Below are 18,718 nucleotides of genomic sequence, written 5' to 3'. Positions count from 1 at the left end.
CCGACGTTCAAAACGTCCCTCAGCCCCTCACTGAGGGGGTCTCTCACCCTGTCACCAAGGATGTCCCTCACCCCATTACTGAGGGGGTCTCTCACCCCCTCGCTGAGGGGGGACAGCCATACTGAGCACGTCCCTCACCCCATTATTGAGGGAATCCCTCACCCCGAAGCTAAAAATGTCCCTCAGCCCCTCACTGAAGATATCCCTCACTGAGGACATCCCCCACCCCATTACTGAGGGAGTCCCACCCCATTACTGAGGGAATCCCCCACCCTATCGCTAAAAATCTCCCCCAGCCCCTCACTGAGGGCTCCCCTCACGCCCCCACCACAGGGACCCAAGAGGGGCGCACGGGGCCTCCCCACCCCGCCGCGCAGGGCCCCCCGCAGGTGCCGGCGGCCCCTTGCTGGGGGCTGCCCCCCGCCGCCGGCCTCCCGGGGGCGCCGCGGGTTCGAGTCCCGGTGCGGGGGGCGGCGGCGGCGGCTCACCTGGCCGTGCCGGGCGGCGGCAGACTTTGCCTCCAGCCTCTATAAAAGGTAACGGCGGCGTGAGTCAGGGCCGCCTCTTCCCCCGCCCGCTCTCACGTACGCGCGGCCGCCCGGGCAGCGCACGGAGCCGCCGTCCCGTCCCGTCCCGTCCCGTCCCGTGCCGCAGCGCCCCGCACCGCACCGCCCCGCACCGCGCTCCCCGCCGGAGATGAGGCTGCGGGTCTCCGTCCCGGTCCCGATCCCGGTGCTGGTCCTGATCCTGGCCGCCACGGGCCGTGCCGCCGCCGGGCACGGGCACGACGACGAGGAGTCCCTGCACTCCGAGGAAAGAGGTGAGCCGGGGGTGCGGGGCTGCGAGGTGGGGGTCCCCGGCTGCACGGGGCACCCTCGTACGGGATTTAGGGTCCCCGATAGACGGGGCACCCCTGTGCTGAATTTAGGGTCCCCGACGCACAGGCTTCTCAGGGCGTGGAGCACCCCTGTGCCAGATATAGGGTCCCCGACAGATGGGCACCCCTTATACATGGTGCACCTTTGTGCCGGATTTAGGGTCCCCAATGCACGGGCACCCCAATGCACAGAGCACCCCTGTGCTGGATTTAGGGTCCCTGACTCACAGGCACATCAACACACAGAGCACCCCTATGCTGGATTTAGGGTCCCTGACGCACGTGTGCCCCGATGCACGGAGCACCCCTATGCCGGATTTAGGGTCCCCAGTGTTTGGAGCGGGGGTCCCCATTGCTGGCTGTAGGGGCTGCCGTGCCGCCCCCGTTAGGGGCCCCTGGTGGGTCCGTGCCTCTCCGGCATCGCGCAGCCCCGCAGCCGCACGTCCCTGCCTTTGTCCCCGCTCCCGCCAACTCTGGTGCGGCCGCGACCCCCGGCAGGAGCAGCCCTGTTCCCCCCTAGATCCCGTTCCCACCCACCTGGGGGGCTCAGGGCTCCCAGCACGGGGTTTCAGCTTCCCAGAGGGACTGGTGCTATGGGGCAGGTGTGGGGCTGCCCCATAGCTGGGGATGGAGCATGGGGCTGGGTGCTGCTGGGTGCCTCCCCCCGCCCTTAGGGAGCTGTGTCCTGGGTGGCAGAGGGGGCTTCCAAGTTTTAAGGTCCCTCTTCTAGCGAAGGGAATGCTCGATCCCTTTGGTCTCAGTCCCTTTTCTGACCCGGAGGCTGTGGCGCTGCCAGCATTCAGCAGGGATTTTGGGGCAGTGCCATGCCTTAGCTCGCCTGGAGCTGAGCACAGCGCGGGGACGTTCCTGTCCCAGTCTGGCCCGTGGGTTTGTGTTTCCCAGGCTCAGCCTCGTAGCATGTCCTTGGTTTTGCCTCTGGTAAGAGTTGCCCTGACCTGTACGGGGACGGCTGCCATGCGGCACGGATCGGCAATTGTTTGGTGCCAGGAGCTGCTTTTGTTGCTGCGATGAATCACATTTCTCACCGCAGCCTCGCCGGGCTGTGCGTGGGGACGGGGATGCGGATGCTCCTCGCCGCAGAGATGAAGTAACTCCAGCCGCAGGGCAGGAGGGTGCCAGGAGCCGACTGCACGGGGATGGAACTGGGAAAAGGGCGCGGGTGGCGAACAGGCACCCCAGCTCCCCTGAAGGTCTGGCTGGAGCCCCGTGGGGGTATGGGGTTTGGGTTTGGTTGGGACCCAGGAATGCCCCAGCATGGTGCTGGAGCTGTGTGTCGCAGCAAGGTTGGCTCCTGTCCTCCTCCCAGCATGGGCACTGGGTATGGCCGGTGGCACCTGGCACAAGCTGCGGGTTGTCCTCGAGGCTGTCCAGCTCTGTGTCCCCTTCTTGCTCATCCCCGATGCCTTCTTCCTCTGGTGGAGCCCGTTTCTCAGCTTAACCCACTTTCAGTTACCTCATTCCCCAGCCTCAAGCCCCACTCTGCCCCCTGGGATTCCCCATTTTTCTCCCTCCTGCTGGCACGGCCCTTTTTGCCCAGGGCCCTCCAGCTGTTTCCTTTTTCCCCAACACTCACCAAGGCCACTTGGGTTCACAGGGAGCAGGAACAAGCCGTGGTGATTCCTGCCCTGTGCCTCCCCCATACAAATAACTTGTTCCTCTGTGGGATGCTGGCTGCATCTCGGGGCCCCGCAGCCCCCCAGGAGCACAAAGAACAATCCCTGTGGCAACCTGAGCTGCCGGTGGCAGATTAAAGGCTGATCCCCAAGGCTTGCGGTTGGCCAGGGTTTATAAACACAAAAAGGAATTTAATGCAGACGGGCTCGGGCAGGATCAGTGCACGCAGTGGTTGGAAGGGCATGGGTGCTGCGTGGGGCTGTCTGGGGGGAAAAGCTGGGGCTGTGCTTGTGGGGCAGGGCTGGGGGCTTGCTGCTGTCCTGTCCTGTGGGGTGCAGAGGTTCCCTGTGGGATTTGGCAGGAGGATGCTGCCCAGACGGTGTGCCAGCCGCAAACCCCGTGCCAGCTCTGTGCTCACTGCAGATAGGCTCAGGGAGCTGGCCGTGGGTAGTGTGAGCACGGCGGCACAGCCCATGTACCTTGATCGGGTTATTGCTTGCAAGGGAAAGGTGCCTGGATGTGTCTGCTAGGCTGGGATCTGTCTGCAGGGGCTGGTCGCTGCTTTGAGACTTTCCCTCTGTGCATCTCTGCATATCCTGGTGCCCCCTGGCTCCCTGAGCACCAGGAACACCCCGCTGTCCTCTGCTCCGTGGTCCCCCAGCCTGGGACTGGTCCTCAGCAAGGTGGTCCTGCCGTCATCCCACAGCCTTTGGCCAGGGGTTGGTTCAGGGCTGGGTGTGAGCAGAGGCTGTGGCAGGATCCCAGGGCTGCCTGTGGCTGAGCACAGGGCATCGTGTGCCCGGCCGATAAGGGAGCAGGATGTCCGAAGCTGTAAACTTCTCCTGTCGGAGCTCAAGGCGTGGAGGCACCAGACAGCCCTGCTGCCATCAGATGGCATCGGCACGTGGCTGCCACCCCGCATTTGGGCATCCTCAGGTGCCCTGCAGGCTGCGCGTCCCCTGAATTGCAAACAGCTGAGGGCAGAAGGGGCATCCCCCTGTTTTCCCCCTATTGCCTGGCTCTGCCGAGGGCGCCTCTTGCTCTGCACAATCAGCCACGGGTGTGCGGTCTGTGCCCACATCCCTGCAGCGTTTCCTGGGAGCAGCCTGCTGCTTCGGTGCCCTTCCCCTGCTGCTAGCAGCAGCCCCTGGTCCCGCTGGCTCCTCACCGTGCCCGAAGCTGCTCCTGCCCTCACCCCCAGGCTGCAGGACATGCGGAGCAGCACGCCGATAATGGCAGCGCCTGCCCGGGCTCGGCAGGAAAGTGTTGTTGGATGGTGTTGGATGTCAAGGAGCGAGCACTAGGATCCCAAAGTGGGAGGGAGTGAGCAAAGTACACGTGTGTGTGTGTGTGTAGGGGGGGAAGCACCGAAATGGGGAAACTGTGTTGATGTTGTGTTCCCCCCAGCTCAGGGAAGGGGGCGGGTTTGGTGCTAGGTGGGTGCAGAAGGGCTCCACGTGGCTGAGCACAAAGGCTTTTAGTGCCTGCAGCAGCAGCCAGCTCCTGCTGGTGCCCTGTGTTTTTTCCCTGCTGGGACCCCACCGAGCAGTCCTCTCCTTGCTCACTCTCTCCCAGTGCACTCATCGAAGTGCTGGGCAGCAGCCGTGTTTCTGCTCCACCGCCCCCGCCCCCCCCACATTTTTGGGAGTGCTTTGCAGCCCCCGTGCATACTCGGGGTAGGGCAGGACGTGCAGAGAGCTGCAGCACCTCTGTTGTGGTGCGTGGCAGCGGTTCGGCGGTGAGGGGAGCTGGCCTCGCGCGGTGCTCGGAAGAAGAAGACGTGCTCCGGCGGGGAGCGTGGGAGGGAGGCTGAAATTATGCAAATCAGCGTTTGCGCAGGGCGGTGGGGTAATGTTCGTGACGAAGGGTCTGGAGAGTTGCAGGGCTACGCCGGGGTGGGTGCTGAGGGCTTGATCCCACTGCCGGGCTGGGCTGGCCTCGGTGCTCCCCTACATCGCTCGGGGCGTGCACCAAGGGACCCGTCCCCAGTGCTGCGCCCAGCTCCATGGGTGGGGAAATGCTCTCAGGTGGCCTCGGTGCGTGGGTGGGTGCACGTGGGTGCTCAGGTACCAAGGGACCCCCGGGGGAATCTTGTATCCTGTCTGCAGCTGCAGCCTTCAGGCTGTTTGATCCCCGTTTCCCTATGGGGGCACGGAGGGGCTGTGAGCCCCTACGGAGCCCCACCAGCCGCAGGAGCGAGCACGGGGACCTGGGAAGCCGGGGTGGGTGGCACGGTGCTGATGCAGCAGGGCAGGAGCCAGCACCGTGCTGTTGCTCAAACTTCAGGTGTCAAGGCAGAGTTCCTGGAGGTGAGCAGAAAAGCAGGGTGCCGGGGCAGGCTGTGCCGGTTGAGGCATGTGCAGCGCACCCAGGCATCGTGTGCCAGCCCCGGGCTGCCGCCTGTTACCTGCTCCAGGCCCGCCACCCTCGTGCTGCGGGAGGGGAATCCTGCCTGGGAAAGCTGCCGAAGCACCTCTTGGGGGTCCCATCTGTGACCACTGCATCCCTGGCACAAAGTGCACACGCATTCCTGCCCTGTGCAGGCAGCTGCATCGTGCCCAGCCCTCTGCGTACACCTCCGGGAGCACCCCACACCTTGGGCGAGTGACTCCCGAGCCTCTGACGTGCTGCAGAGATATCACCACCATGCTGGAGGCAGCCCCGAGGGCTGTTCCCATATCCACGGCTCCGGCGTCCCCAAGCATCCGCGGCCACCAGGGCTGCGGCCGTGCCTGGCTCCTGGCTGGGAGGAGGGCAGGATCCCGCTGGGCTCGGGGCCCCGCATCAGCTGCCTGGGCCTGGGAAAGCGTGCCTCTTCCTTTCTCACCCGTGAGCTGGAATCCGCCCCTATTAATAGCAAGCGGCTGTCGGTGGCCGTTGTCAGTGGCAGGGCCGGGGACCAGCGCGGCACTTGTTGGCCCCTGGTGCACCCCATCCAGGCTAATGGGCGTTTGCCCTAATGAGGGATGGAGATGTCTGGGGAGTGGCCTGTGCCCTGGGGAGCTGAGGGAGCAGGGTGGGTGCTCGCCCCAAGCCTCTCCCACCCTCGCGTGCCGGGATGTGCCAGCTGGGGGTAGCAGCACCGTGCCACCACGAGCACCCCGGCGAGAACAAGTCCGAGGAGGTGAATTACCTTTGTCTTGGTGCAGCTGGAAGAGCATGGGCACAGCTGCTCAGCGATGAAAGCCCGTACCTGTGATTTATTTTTTTTTCCCATTATAATGATGATAACAAAGTGTCGAGCCCCGGGGTTTCCCCTTGCGGTGATGCACGCAGACCTCCCTGCTGGGAGAAGGCAGTGCCCTCCGGGAGCATCCCCGGCCGTGGGGCAGGAGGAGGAGGAGGAGGAGGAGTGGGGAAGCGAAGGCTGGGAGGGAGCTGGGGGTGCAGTGGGAGCCCTGGGACCTGCTGCCGGGGCTGTGAGCACTGCCTGTCTGTGTTTGCTGCCAACCTTTCCCTTCCATTCATGCTCTTGTTTTTTTTTTTTTTGTTTTTTTTTTTTTTTTCCTCTCAAGGTCCTGGTGACAGCCACTGGAGCTATGAAGGTAAATACCCTGCAGTCACTCCTGCTTTCCCCCACCACCCAGCGCACGCTGGGCTCGAGCCAGCCGTGGTTAATGATTACAGGGCTCCTGTGCGCACTCAGCGGCTCGCCCTTCCCTCCTGCCTGACCCTGACGGTTCAGCGGTGCCCGAACCCAGGCACGGGTGGGCTGGAGAGCCCGGGGTGCTCCCATTTGGGGGGGGGGGCAGCAGCAGCTCTGCTGGGGGATCCCCCAAACCCTCATGTTGGGGTGCCCTTGGGGCCCGGCTCCCCCCCCCAGACGGGTGCTGGCCGCATCCTGTGCCAGGCTGGGCTCCCCAAGGCTGGACTTGCAGCCTGTGCTGGGACTTTGACCTGCTCAGGGATTAGCTTGTGTCCTCACCCCTGTCCTCTGTCCCCTTGAGAGGGGTGGGCTGGGGGACAGCCCAGGCTTGTGCTGGCCCGAGAAGTGCTGGAAACAGCCCCCCGCAGTGCGAGGGGAGGTTTTGGGGACATCAGCCGTCCCTTTGTGGGGCTGCAGGGCACAGCTGCGGGCCGGCACCGTGCCACCTGTGGCTGTGGGCTCGCGTGGTCCTGGTGGCACCGTGCTCGAGGGGCTCACGTAGCAGTGGGAGAAGCAACAAGGCTGCGCCCGGCAGCAGCAAGCGTGTGACGAGCTGCAGGCTCCTCCGCCTGCCAAGTCCACTTGTAAATGATCTTCTCGCGCTCTTCCCAAACACCCCTAAAATAGACTTTTCTGGCAGCTCACCGTGCTCGGAGCCCTTTCGTGGCACGGCTGCACGCCGTCACGCGGCGGCAGGGAGCTGCTCCCGAGCTAGCTTGGTGGAAACCAAACCTGTGAGCGTGGTGCACTGCCCAAGCCGCGCCTGCCCCTTCCCTCCCACCCACCCCAATCCCCCCGGGGGTCTCCTCGCCTGGCTGGCCTCACCGCTGCTGCCTCCCCGTTGCAGAACCAGAGCGCTGGGGCGAGCCCTACCCGGCCTGCTTGGGCACCATGCAGTCTCCCATCAACATCGAGACGGAGAAGACCATCTTCAGCCCCCAGCTGCGGCCCATCCAGCTCTCCGGCTACAGCCTGCCCGCCAGCAAGAAGCTCAAGCTGAAGAACAACGGGCACACAGGTGGGTGCGAAAGGCACCGGCCTCTCCTGGCAGGACCAGGCTTCTCCGAAACCCTCCCCGTGGCTCTGGGAGGGCTTCGCTCGTGTCCTGTTTGAGGCTGCGAGGGGAACGTTGGGCTGCCAGGCTGGTACGGACCCAGGGGCTTTCCTGGCTGGAGGGGAGAAACCAGGAGATGGAGAGCTCACAACACACTGCCTTTGGGTGGTGGCTTCGGGAATTTGTTATAATCCATGTTTCCTCTAAAAACATGCCCCTAATACTTCTGATGCAAGTTTGCAGCCGTTGTTTCCACTTTCAAAGGACTGGTTGGTCCCCGGTGTGACTTAGCCCTTAAAGTACCTACCCATCAGTCTTCCAGGACACAGCTCTGGCCAGCTTAAAGCCTGTGCTTCAAGATGCTATCTCAGGATCTTAAGGCACTTTAAGAAGTTGTTTATTTCCCTTTTCCAGTTTTAGAAGGGCTTTTTCTCCCAGTATCTGGCATGGTGAGACTGATACTGCGGTAATGTAAATGGATTCTGTTCCAACTTTTCTGGAGGACAAAAAACCTCTCCTTCCTGCCCTGCAGCTGGAGGTGGCAGCTCCTGGCTGCCACCAGGTCTTTCCAAGAGCACCTCGCTCATCCTGTGCGCGCCGGTGGCTGCCAGTTCCCAAGAAAAGCTGTTGGGGACAGCAACGTGTTGAAGGTGTGATAAGACGGCCCTGTGACCTGGTGGCTAGATGGAGTTGATGCAGCAAACTCGACCAGTCGGACTCGCTGCATGCCCAGAGCTTTATTTTATAGCCTCCCGCCCTGGCGTGCCTGCATAGCTGAACGGGTCGAGCTCAGTGGTTGCTATTTTAGACACCCTGGCATCTGGTGTTGCTTGGTGTTCAGAAAGCGCTCGTAACATTTTGGTCAAGAGGGCTGGGGGGGTGAAGAAGTTTCTCGTCTGCTTATAAGATGCCTTTTTTTTTTTTTTTTTTTATTCTGGTGACTGCCAGCCTTCTGTGATCGTTCTGAAAAGCCGGGATATTTTTGCTGTCACTCCTCCTTATACAAAGCATACGCTGCACAAACTTTTGCAAGGGCCTGAAAATGACTCAGATAAATAATAGGAATGCCCTGATCTAGATATACAAAAGAAATGTTAAAGCAGATAAATCCCCAGGGAGGGAGCAGTGTCCCACTTCCTGTATTTGAGTTCTGTATCTCCGAGCCTGGTGGCAGGCGGCACAGGAGAGGACAAATGACTCATCACAGCTGCGTTGTGTTCCTGATCCCAAACCTGTGCCCTGGCTGGTGATGTGACTGACACTTCACCTACAGAGGGATGAGGAAGGAAAAGAGCTGACTTTAAAAATGAGAAGGTGCTGGGAAGGATAGGGCAGCCTTTCTCAGGGTCCGGGGATGCTCCTGGTGGCTTTGGTGCATGTCCCAGTAGCTCAGCCACTTTTTTTTTTTTTTTTTTTTTTTGCCACACCACTGCATGAGGGCTGGCTTTGCTAGGTGGGTATTTTGGACTTGGCCTTGGCCAAAAATTCAAATCCTTGAATTTTGTCTATCCTTGAATTTTGAATATCCTGCCTATCCTTGAACTTTGCCCACGGTCTCTTTATATTATCCTCGCATAGTGCATTAGTTGTTGGACAGCATCCAGCATGGAGCTGCTCGGGGAGTCTCTGCAGAGGGGCTGCTCACTTTGAGCACTTCCAGCTAAAGGAACAGCCGCCGTGACCTACTTACCGGGGTGTCCTACAACCCAAAGCTGAAAGCCAAACCCTGCTGCATTTGCACGGCGCTATCCATTGCCCCACCTGTAGCCTCATTAAAGATCAAAAGCGAGTCTGTTTGCTGTCACCAGCTTCCACCAGCCCAGGCTGACTCTTTCCCTTAAGCCACCTCCTCTCCAAACCTGGGACGGACTGGACTCTGTATTTTACTGACCGACCTCTTCCTCCTGCCCTGCAGTTGTCCTGGAGCTGCCTGAGTCGCTGGCCATCACGGGCGGCTATGCCCAGCAGTACCAAGCCGTGCAGCTGCACCTGCACTGGGGATCCCCGACGACAGCCGGCTCCGAGCACACCGTTAATGGGAAGCGTTTTGCTGCGGAGGTGAGGAGCCCTCGTCCCCCTCGACCGTCCCCTCCCAGCGCTGGGCTGATGGAGCAGGAGTTTTCTCTGTACACAGCCTGCCCCGCCAGCTCCCGTCTGGTTTTACCCCTTTTTCTCTAGCTGCTGTCCTCCAGCCCTGCTCTCCAGGGCTGGTTTGCTGCCCATAAGCAAGGCAGCTCCCATGGGCAGCTGTTCATGCTTGCTTCTACCCATTGGCACGTGTTCTCTCCATCCCACCTGCACATTTACCCCTAGCAGAGATGCTCAGCATGGCTGTGTGCCTCTCCCAGCCCTTGCTATGGCCGGGGAGCCTCGGGGGGGGGGGGTGTGCACCTCTTTGGTGTGCCCATCCTGCATCAGGGCTGTGTGTTTCCCTCCAGCTCCACGTGGTCCACTACAACACCAAGTACGACAGCTTCAAGGCAGCGATGGCCCAGCCGGATGGGCTGGCCGTGCTGGGAGCCTTCCTGGAGGTGAGTCCCAGAGCCCAGCCCTGGGCAAGGAGGGGTAGGAGTGGGGCTGGGGTGGGAGTGGGGCTGGGGTGGGTGTCAGAGGTAGTTCTGGGGACAGGCAATGGTGCTGGTACCCCTGGGGAGGAGAGGAGAGGCAGCCCGGATGGGAAGTGGGGTCCAGCAGGACAGGGTGCCCCTCGCGGGCAGCCAAACCTCCCTTCACTGCTGTATTGCAGGTCGGGCCGAGGGAGAACCCATTCTACCAGGAAATACTCAAGTATCTCCACAAAATCCAAAGAGAAGGTGAGGCCGCCAGCAGGGAAACCCTGTGCAGTGGAGAGGAAGGGTGAATCCCCTGCCCTCCCCAGCGCGCCGGGTGCATGCAGTAGGGTGGTGCGAGGCTGGGCTGGGCAATGCCCCAGGTCAGGTGTGCTCCGTGAGCCCCGCGCTGGTCCCGTTCCCCTCCTTGGGGCTGCCCTCACTCCCGTGCCTTCTCCTCCCAGATGAGGAAGTCCTGGTGCCCGGGTTCAACATCGCGGGCTTGCTGCCCGACAGCCTGCACCTCTATTTCCGCTACAACGGTTCCCTGACCACCCCTCCCTGCTTCCAGTCGGTGACGTGGATGGTCTTCAACCAGACCGTGATGCTCTCCCATGACCAGGTCTGTCGGGGCAGCACCCATGCCGGTCCCCGTGGATGCCGTGCGCCGGGGCTTTTTGGCTCCTGGCAGTGCGCATCCTGCTCTATTCACGCCCTTCTCCTCCCAGATCTTGGTGCTGGTGACAAGCCTGCAGTACGACCACAGCAAACCCCTGCAGAACAATTTTCGGCCGCCCCAGGGCCTGCACAAGCGGTGGGTGCTGGCGAGCTTCGATCCCACCTTCTCCCGGGAGAGGCAGGTGCCCACGGGTAAGGAGCGGGCGAGCATCCTGGGGCTGCGCCCTGCTGCTGGGGTGCAGGGTGAGGAGCGGGGCTCTGCTTCCCTTAGGGGAATGCATTTTTTACCAGGGTTACCCTGGGTTTTGGAGCAGGGCTGGGGGCTGTCAGGCTGGGTCCTCACCACTCTGCTCGAGGACAAACAGAGGACGGTTCCCTCGGTGTGTCCTCGAAGCCCTTTCTGTCACCGGTGGTTTCCAGCTATGAGTAGAAGTTGCTGTTAGCCCTCAGGTGCGACTATCGCTCTGCATCACCGCGTCCGTGCCCCTTTTCAGTTCTCTGAGCTCACTTGGGGTTTTTTTTCCCTGTCCAACATCCTGTTCCTTCTCCTTTCCGGTGGCGTTTGTCACCTTGTGTCAAGGTGACTAATAGAAACAGCGCACAGGATGGGTCCCAGGCCCCGGAGGAATGCCTGGCTAACCGCACAGCGGCACGCCGCCTCCCCTCGCCACCCCACCTGCGGCCAGCTCACTAAGGGCTGCAGGATTTAATCACCGTGGTCCTCGGCCTCGCTCGCAGCCTCCCGGGCAGCACCACGGCGAATGGTTCACTGAAGCCCAGGGAGATAAAATCTACCGCATTTTCTTTGTCTGGAATATCACTTATCAAAGAAGGATATCGGGTTAGGCTGGCATGCTCTATCTTCGGTAAACCTGTTAGAAACATTATCGTGCTTTCCATTTACCGCCGAGCCTTTTCTTTTACCCCTTTCTGCAGAAGCTATTCCTCAGCAGGCGCTGGCAGAGGCGAGGGGGCGGAGGTGCAAATAAGCTCACCTCTTTTCTTCCGTTATTTGCTATTTCTATCAAACCACCCCCAAACAAAGCCCTTGGCCCTGGAGTCATGTGTCTGAATGCCGGGCTGGTGTCCCCGTGCTCCCGGATGAGGTTGCTGGTCCCCAGACCTTGCATGCACCGGGGTGGTGCAGCCTTCCCCGCTCCGCACTGCCCCGTGCACCGGTGGTGCCGGGTCCCGTCCCACCTCGCTTTCAGCTCTACCTCCTTCGCCCACACTTGTTGATTTTTCCCAAGCTGAGGGCTCAGGGAAGCTGCTCTGTGAGCTGCTGGATGCTGGCACCGATAGTGCCACCCGGCGCGCGATGCTGGAGCCGTACAGGTGATAATGCTGCTGTGGGAGAGCTGCGCTGCTGCGCTGGGTAAATATTGCCTGGCGCAGGATTTAGGGCACGGATAGGTGGTGTTAGGGCCGGCTGTCCCCACGTGGGGAGCAATGAGAGCAGCCCAGGTTTGGCAAAGCCCTGTACTGGCACTTTCCTCCCCTCTGGGCCACCCCCTGGCTGTGCCATGTCTCCTGGGGGTGGTGGCAGCAGGTACGGGAAGTGCTGGTCCTGGGGAGGGTGCTGGGGGACACCCAGTGGGGATGGGGGGTCCTGGCAGCCTGGTGCTGAGCCTGGGGTTGGCAGCTATGGGGGGGGGGGGGCTGTTCTGCACCCACCCTGGGATCCCTGCAGCGAGCTCTCACACTCTTTTTTTTTTTTTTTTTTTTTTTTCCCCTCAGCGGGACAGACCAGCTCCTCCTTTCATGCAGGTAAGCTCAGCCGAGGCTGCTGGCTTCGTGTCCCCTCCAGCCCTGTGTCCCCACTGCCCCCTAAACCACCACCACCCACCCCATGACGTGCCTGTGCTGGGCTTGCAGGGGACGTGCTGGCTGTGGTCTTCGGGGTGCTCTTTGCCATCACGGCGCTGGCCTTTGTGTTCTACGTCTACAAGCACCGCAGCCAGAACGCACGGTGAGTGGTGGGCAGAGCAGGGTCGGGGGCACGGCTGTGCCCCCCCCCCCGGCCCCGTGCCCCTGCACGCAGCTGTATGGGAAACGAGCATGATGCAGCTGAGTTATCGGGGCCCCCCTATCTGCCCTAACACCCTGCTCTTCGTCCCACACCAGGCTGGACTCGCCCACCAAATCCAAGGTCATCTACACGGCGGCCACCACCGAGAACACAGCGTGAGCCCCGCGGCTCAGCCCCGTCCCCTCGCTCCCGCCCTGAGCTGGGGGGGCACCATCCTCCCCCAGCTGCACGGACTGTTCACCTGGGGCAACACCCGGCCCCAGCAGATATTTTTGTTACAAAAAACGATAAAAACTTTAATAAAAAAGGCCAAAAAGCTAAAAGAGCTTCCTGCGCCGCCGGCCACCTCTGCCGTTCCAGGACCAAGCGGCGGAGAGAGGCCGGACCCTTCCCATCGCAGAGCATCAGCCTCCGTCTGTGCCCCAGGCAGAGCTCCAGAGCAAGCAGCGCGGGGCTCCTTGCACAGCCTGGCCCTGCCCTTCAGCGCTCTGGGACTCCTTCCTCCTCTTATTTGTGCAAAGTGTTGGAAAAACAGCGCCAGGGCTTGGTAGGGCCGGGGCGCTGCAGAGGTGAAGGTAGCAGACCCTCTGCTTCCTCGCAGGCCCCCACCCTGCTGCTCTCGAGCTGCTGGCCCTGAAGGCTCTCGTGCAGCCCCAGCCAAGCCCTGGGGAGCATCGGGGCCCTGCCGCAGCCAAGAGCAACGGGCTAGGCAGGGGCGAGGCGAGGAAGCCATGGGAGGAAGCCTCCACCCTGGTGGCAACCGAGGAGCGGACAAAGCACGCCCCCAGGGCTGGCACACACCCCACTCAGCTATGGTACTTATTTTTTTTTATTATTGGTATAAAAGCCCACTGTAGACAAAGCCGCCTTCTCAGCACTGAGCCCGTGGGCTGTTTCAATATCCCCATCTTGTAGCACAGCATCAGGGCCGGTGCCTGCCTGAAAATCCCCCTCTGGCCCCTGGAGAGGGCGATGATCCCCGGGGGCAGCCCCCAGCGCCCCTCCCCAGGCCGTGCTGGCACCAGCTGCAGGCTCGCTGGCCCATGGCCGCCCACCAGGGCTGGTGGGATCCACCTGCCCACATCCCCTCCCACCACCCTCCGTCCCCAGCAGCTGCCCCCCGCCCATGCCAGCCCCCCAACACCACCCCCGGGATGCCAGCTCACTGCAGTCCAGCGCTGGGGCCACGTCTTGCTGTGAGCAGGGAGTGAAGAGGTGGAGAGAGTAGCACCGCAGCGTTCAGCCCTGGCCCAGACGGCGCCTTGCAAAGCTGCTTCCTCCACCCCAGGTGTCCCCCAGCGGCACAGGGGACAACGGGGCATCTTCTGCGCCGGGGGGAGAAGCGAGGGGGTTCCTTGGGATCAGTCCGAGGAAGGCTTCTTCCCAGGCAGGATAACTCGGGGCCAGCAAAGCCAAGTCCCGCAGGCTGAGCTGTCCCCAGAGGGGCAGAGGAGCAGGCCAGCCCCAGTGCCACTTGTCCGCTGGGTGCTGCAGCTGGGTGGCGGTACCTGCCCCTCCGGGGCTGGCCGGGGTCCCCCATTCCAGGAGAAAATGTATTGCAGAGGAGGCGAGTGCCGATCTTGCCGCCGAGACGGAGGGGAGGGCAGGGGCAGGTGGGGATGGGAGCGTCCTGCGGGGCCTCAGGATGCCAGCTGGGGGCTGGCTCCGCTCTGTGAACCTGCAGGATCCAAGCCAGGGGGTGGAGATCTTCACCAAATTTCATACCCCAACCACTTCCCCCTAAGAGACAACCCCAGGGTCTCCTCCTGTCCCGTAGGAGAGGGAGTCACCTCCTTGCCTCATCCCCCAAGAGACCCTTTCCCCAACCCAGGACCCAGCACCCAAAGGGACACAGAGTGTCCCCAGGACCCAAAGGGTCCCCTGTCCCAGTTTCTGAGCAGGACTTACAGAGCAGAAAGCGACGCAGGTTCTGGGCAGAGCCCCCCGAGAGCAGGTAAGCCCAGACAGCAGCAGCGGCCATCAGCAGGTAGGAGGGCACCAGGCTGCCCACGTACAGCGGGTTCCAAAACGTCTTGGGGGAGAAGCAGAAAAGGGAAACGGTGAGCAGGGTCTCCCACAGCCCCGCTGCTGTACACAGCCATCGCGTCCCCCTTCCTCTCGGTTCCAGTGGTGTGGCAGCTCTGGTGAGGGGCTGGGACAGGATGGGGACGTGTGGCAGTGTCACCGCCCTCCACCCTGAAGAGTCAGTCCCTGCTTGAGCAGATGACCACCAGCAGTCCCTCCCCACCTCGGCCATTCTGGGATTCAGTGGAGTGGGGCAGGGGAAAACCAGCTCCAGGACCTGGTTCATGAAGGGCACAGCCCAAGGGGGACTGGTTGCAATTCCCCAAACACCAAGAGTGCTGGTGGTGCCCCAGGCTGCTCCTCTACAGGCACGGGGACCAGCACACCCCCAGCCATCCCTGGAGGCAGCACAGAGCTCTGCTCCCAGCCACTCACCGACCCCGACACCGCAAGGTGCATGACGACGACGGCCGCGATCTCCCACCAGCGCCGGTTCTCGCAGCCGTGGAAAAAGAGGATGCCCCAGAAGGTGTGCAGGAAGATCAACACCATGGTCATGAAGGCTGCGGGGAGCAAAAGCGGCGGGTCACCAGGGAGCCACTGGCCCTGCAGGCTCGGGGAGGATGGAGAGGAGCAGGGACAGGGTGCGGGGGCACTGATGGGCTGGAGAGGAGCAGGGAGGGGCACAGTGGACAGGATATGGCAGAGGGGGGCTGCAAGGGGCTACGATGCCTCCGGGGAGCAGGAGCCCTCGTGATGCAGCAGGGATGTGGGCGAGGGGCACGATCCCATTCCTCACCTGAGGTCAGGAAGTAGAGCTGCGAGTCCCCGTGGATGCCCACGGTGCCCGGTCCCAGCGCGTCCGCCAGGAGGTTGATCATGGAGAAGGCGCCGCTCATGAGGCCGAAGCCCACGCCAGCCACTGCCGCGACAGAGAGGCCGTGACACCCCAAACCCCTGGTCCCCCCACCCCAGGCACCTCCCAAACCCCATCAGACCCGGGTACCCCCGTCCCCTGGGCCCCGCGTGGCACTCACCGTATGCCATTTGCTGGATGGAGATGGGGGAGCAGCCGTCCTCGCTGAGGGCCACCAGCCCCTCGATGGCCTTCCTGCAGGGAAAAGTGTGGTCGTGCATGGCATGGACCGGGCAGGGAGATCCCCACCAGCCCACCCTCCTCAGGGCCACCCCAAAAGGGTGCAGCCGGGTCTCCGGCAGGCACCTGGCTTCTTGCTCAATAACGCTGCCGTTGATTAATGGATCTACGGGCACTTTGCGCACCACTACACCACGGCAGGGAGTGGTTAGGACTCGGCTGACAGCCCCCGGAGTGCTGACTGGGCATGGCAGGAGCACTGCTGCCACGGCTGCAAAAACACACCGCGGGGACCTCCTCGAGCCACCGGCACGGGAGTGAGGCCACATCAGGTACTCGTTCGGCTTTGGGCCCCTCAGTACAAGGACATGGAGGCCCTGGAGCGTGTCCGGAGAAGGGCTACGAAGCTGGTGAAGGGCCTGGAGCACAAGTCCTGTGAGGGGTGGCTGAGGGCACTGGGGGTGCTCAGTCTGGAGAAGAGGAGGCTCAGGGGAGAGCTTATGGCTCTCTACAACTGCCTGAGAGGAAGGTGTGGGGAGCTGGGGGGTCGGCCTCTTCTCGCAGGTAACTAGCGATAGGACTGGAGGGAACGGCCTTAAGTTGCACCAGGGAGGTTCAGGTTGGCAATGAGGAGACATTTCTTCTCGGAAAGAGCGGCCAGGCACTGGGACGGGCTGCCCAGGGAGGTGGTGGCGTCACCGTCCCTGGGGGTGTTCAAGGAAAGGTTGGACGTGGTGCTTAGGGACAGGGCTTAGCGGGTGACACTGGTGGTTGGGGGGCGGTTGGACCAGATGATCTTGGAGGTCTTTTCCAACCCTAATGACTCTGTGATTCTAACCCAACCCCACAGACCAGCTGTAGGGGCTGTCGGGATGTCGCAGACCCAGCAGCAGCACCCCCGGCTGCAGAAAACATCCCTAGGGCATGCATGCGGCTGGGAGAGCGAACCTATTTTTTTTTATTTTTTTTTTAGAAAATGCAAAAAAAAAAAAAAAAAACACACAGGGGGTGCAGAGAGCAGCCCAAAAAAAGCTAGAAAAACGGACTGCGGGGGGAGAGGCCGGCATCACCAGGGCTCTGCAGGACGGGGGAGCAGGGCTGGCGCCGGCGGCTGCGGCGTGGAGCTCTGCCACCCTCTGCCTGCGTGCCGCAGTGCTGCCGCCCTCCTCACACCGCCACCGCGGGCCCGGGACCAGACTTTGCCCCGGCGCGGGGCACCGTGCCGCCCCGAGCACCACCCCCCCCCCGCACCTGAGCAGCTTGTAGTAGAGGAAGCGGAAGGCCTCCTGCAGCAGCACCGAGAACATCACCCCGAAGATCAGCAGCCCCCTCTGCAGCGCCTCGTCGCGCGGGTCGCTGGCCTTCACCGCGATGAACCAGATGAGGGAGGACAGCAGCAGCGACACCAGCCAGAAGAACGCCCTGCGGGGCACGGCGAGCCCGTCACGGGGGCCGGTACCGGGGCCCGGACCTTGATGTGCCCTGGTGGTGCCCGTGATGGTACCGGTGCCCCAGTACCGGTGCCACCGTGAGCACCGGTGGTGCCCATAATGGTACTGGTGCCCCGGTACCGGTGCCACCGTGAGCACCGGTGGTGCCTGTGTTGGTACCGGTGCCCCGGTACCGGTGCCACCGTGAGCACCGGTGGTGCCTGTGATGGTACCGGTGCCCCGGTACCGGTGTCACCATCAGTACCGGTGGTCGTGTTACGCCCATGACTGCACCGGTGCCCATACCAGTGCCCGGTACCAGTATGGGTGCCGGTGGCCCTGCAGCACTCACAGCAGTGCGGGTACCGGTGGCCGTGCCCGTGCCCACACCGGTGCGGGTGCAGTACCCAGCCGTGCACACCCGTACCGGTGCCTCCACCCTTCCCACACCGGTACCGGTACCGGTGCCCACCCCAGCACCCACCAGCACCATACCCACACCGGTTCCGGCCGCAGCACCGTGCCCCCGGGCTGGGTGCCGCCACCCGCAGCACCGCCAATGCCCGTCGCGGTGCCGGTCCCGGCGCCCGTCACCCCCCCCGGTGCGGCGGTACCGGCACTGACCCAGCAATGAGGATGATGATGCGCAGCGGGTCGCGGGCGATGGTGAAGAGGAAGAGGCTGAGCGCGGGCCCGAAGGCGATGAAGGTGCACCCGAAGAAGACGGCGAGCGTCATGGCGGCGGTACCGGTACCGGGGGGCACCGGGGGCACCGGGCACGGCTCGGCACCGGACGGGACCGCGGGGACCCGGCTGCACCCGGCCCGCGCCCCCCGCCCTTCCGGGGCCGCCTGACGTCACCCGCCGCCTGCGCGCGCCGCCGCCGCCGGGTCCGGAAGAGCGGCGCTGGGCGGGGCCCGCACCGGGGACCGGGGGCGGGGAACCGGGAGGGGCGTGGCCTGGTGGGGGGCGTGGTCTGGGGCGTGGGCGGGGCATCGCTGCAGGCGGGGGTTGCTAGGGGGCGGGGGTGCGCTGAGGGGCGTGGTCTGTACGGAGGGGGGCGTGGTTTGGTGTGTTGGGGGCGTGGTCCTGTTCGGGTGGGGCGTGGTCTGCTCGGACGGGCGTGGTCTGATCGGAGGGGGCGTGGTCTCGTCAGATGGGCGTGGTCTCGGAGGAGGGGGCGTGGTCCGTTCGGAGGGGCGCGGTGTATTCTAAGAGGCGTGGTCTGGTCTAAGGGGAGTGGCCCGACCACGGCCGCCTGGTCTACCCGGAGCCGATCGTGGCGCTGTCATGGCGGCGGCCTCCTCGCCGTGTCGGGGCTGACCCGCGGGGGGCCCCCGGGGGGGCGGCCGGGGGTGGTCTCGGGAAGGCGCTGCAGCTGGGTGTAGTGCATAAAGGGGACTGCAGGAGAGCTGGGGAGGGACTGTGTGCCAGGGGTGGTGATAGGACAAGGGGGAACGGCTTTAAGATAAAAAGAGGGGAGATTTAGGTTAGATATTTGGAAGAAGTTCTTCACTCAGAGGGTGGCGAGGCCCTGGCACGGGCTGCCCAGAGAAGCTGTGGGTGCCCCATCCCTGGCGGTGCCCAAGGCCAGGCTGGGTGGGGCTTTGGGCAGCCTGGGCTGGTGGGAGGTGTCCCTGCCCATGGCAGGGGCTTGCAACTGGGTGTCTTTAAGCTCCCTTCCAACCCAACCCATTCT

At 63.0% G+C, this 18,718-nt stretch overlaps 2 protein-coding genes across 3 annotated transcripts; one reads left to right on the top strand and one right to left on the bottom strand.

Annotated features, from left to right (window-relative positions):
* The first annotated feature begins 458 nt into the window (after window positions 1-458).
* Window positions 459-12,787, top strand: CA9 (carbonic anhydrase 9). Its single transcript, XM_035563845.1, has 11 exons — window positions 459-820; window positions 6,028-6,057; window positions 7,006-7,176; window positions 9,128-9,270; window positions 9,651-9,743; window positions 9,959-10,025; window positions 10,226-10,383; window positions 10,490-10,631; window positions 12,177-12,206; window positions 12,315-12,408; window positions 12,564-12,787. The coding sequence occupies exons 1-11, from the start codon at window positions 697-699 to the stop codon at window positions 12,625-12,627; spliced, it is 1,116 nt and encodes a 371-aa protein (XP_035419738.1). The 5' UTR covers window positions 459-696; the 3' UTR covers window positions 12,628-12,787.
* Window positions 12,788-13,279: 492 nt separating this feature from the next.
* On the bottom strand, window positions 13,280-17,888 carry LOC118256684 (gamma-secretase subunit Aph-1b-like). 2 transcript variants are annotated; one of them, XM_035563844.2, is made up of 7 exons: window positions 17,644-17,888; window positions 16,841-17,011; window positions 15,531-15,604; window positions 15,293-15,415; window positions 14,929-15,056; window positions 14,377-14,500; window positions 13,280-14,146 (listed from the first exon to the last, which is right to left on the bottom strand). In XM_035563844.2, the coding sequence occupies exons 1-7, from the start codon at window positions 17,754-17,756 to the stop codon at window positions 14,109-14,111; spliced, it is 771 nt and encodes a 256-aa protein (XP_035419737.1). In that variant the 5' UTR covers window positions 17,757-17,888; the 3' UTR covers window positions 13,280-14,108. The 2 variants fall into 2 exon arrangements, with proteins under 2 accessions (XP_035419737.1, XP_035419736.1); XM_035563843.2 differs by having other exon boundaries at window positions 15,293-15,604.
* Window positions 17,889-18,718: the final 830 nt, after the last annotated feature.

The sequence above is a fragment of the Cygnus atratus genome, chromosome Z (assembly GCF_013377495.2).
Source record: "Cygnus atratus isolate AKBS03 ecotype Queensland, Australia chromosome Z, CAtr_DNAZoo_HiC_assembly, whole genome shotgun sequence".
Classification (NCBI taxonomy): Eukaryota; Metazoa; Chordata; class Aves; order Anseriformes; family Anatidae; genus Cygnus; species Cygnus atratus.
This window is presented reverse-complemented; position numbering and strand designations above follow the sequence as displayed.

Coding starts and splice junctions, on each gene's coding strand:
- LOC118256684 (XM_035563843.2), bottom strand. CDS start 17,756: ATGACGCTCGCCGTCTTCTTCGGGTGCACCTTCATCGCCTTCGGGCCC. Junction 15,057..15,292: donor GCTCTACTTCCTGACCTCAG/GTGAGGAATGGG, acceptor TGCTCCCCGCAG/CCTTCATGACCATGGTGTTG. Junction 14,147..14,376: donor CCTGCGTCGCTTTCTGCTCT/GTAAGTCCTGCT, acceptor TGGATCCTGCAG/GTTCACAGAGCGGAGCCAGC.
- CA9 (XM_035563845.1), top strand. CDS start 697: ATGAGGCTGCGGGTCTCCGTCCCGGTCCCGATCCCGGTGCTGGTCCTG. Junction 9,271..9,650: donor GGAAGCGTTTTGCTGCGGAG/GTGAGGAGCCCT, acceptor GTTTCCCTCCAG/CTCCACGTGGTCCACTACAA. Junction 9,744..9,958: donor TGCTGGGAGCCTTCCTGGAG/GTGAGTCCCAGA, acceptor GCTGTATTGCAG/GTCGGGCCGAGGGAGAACCC.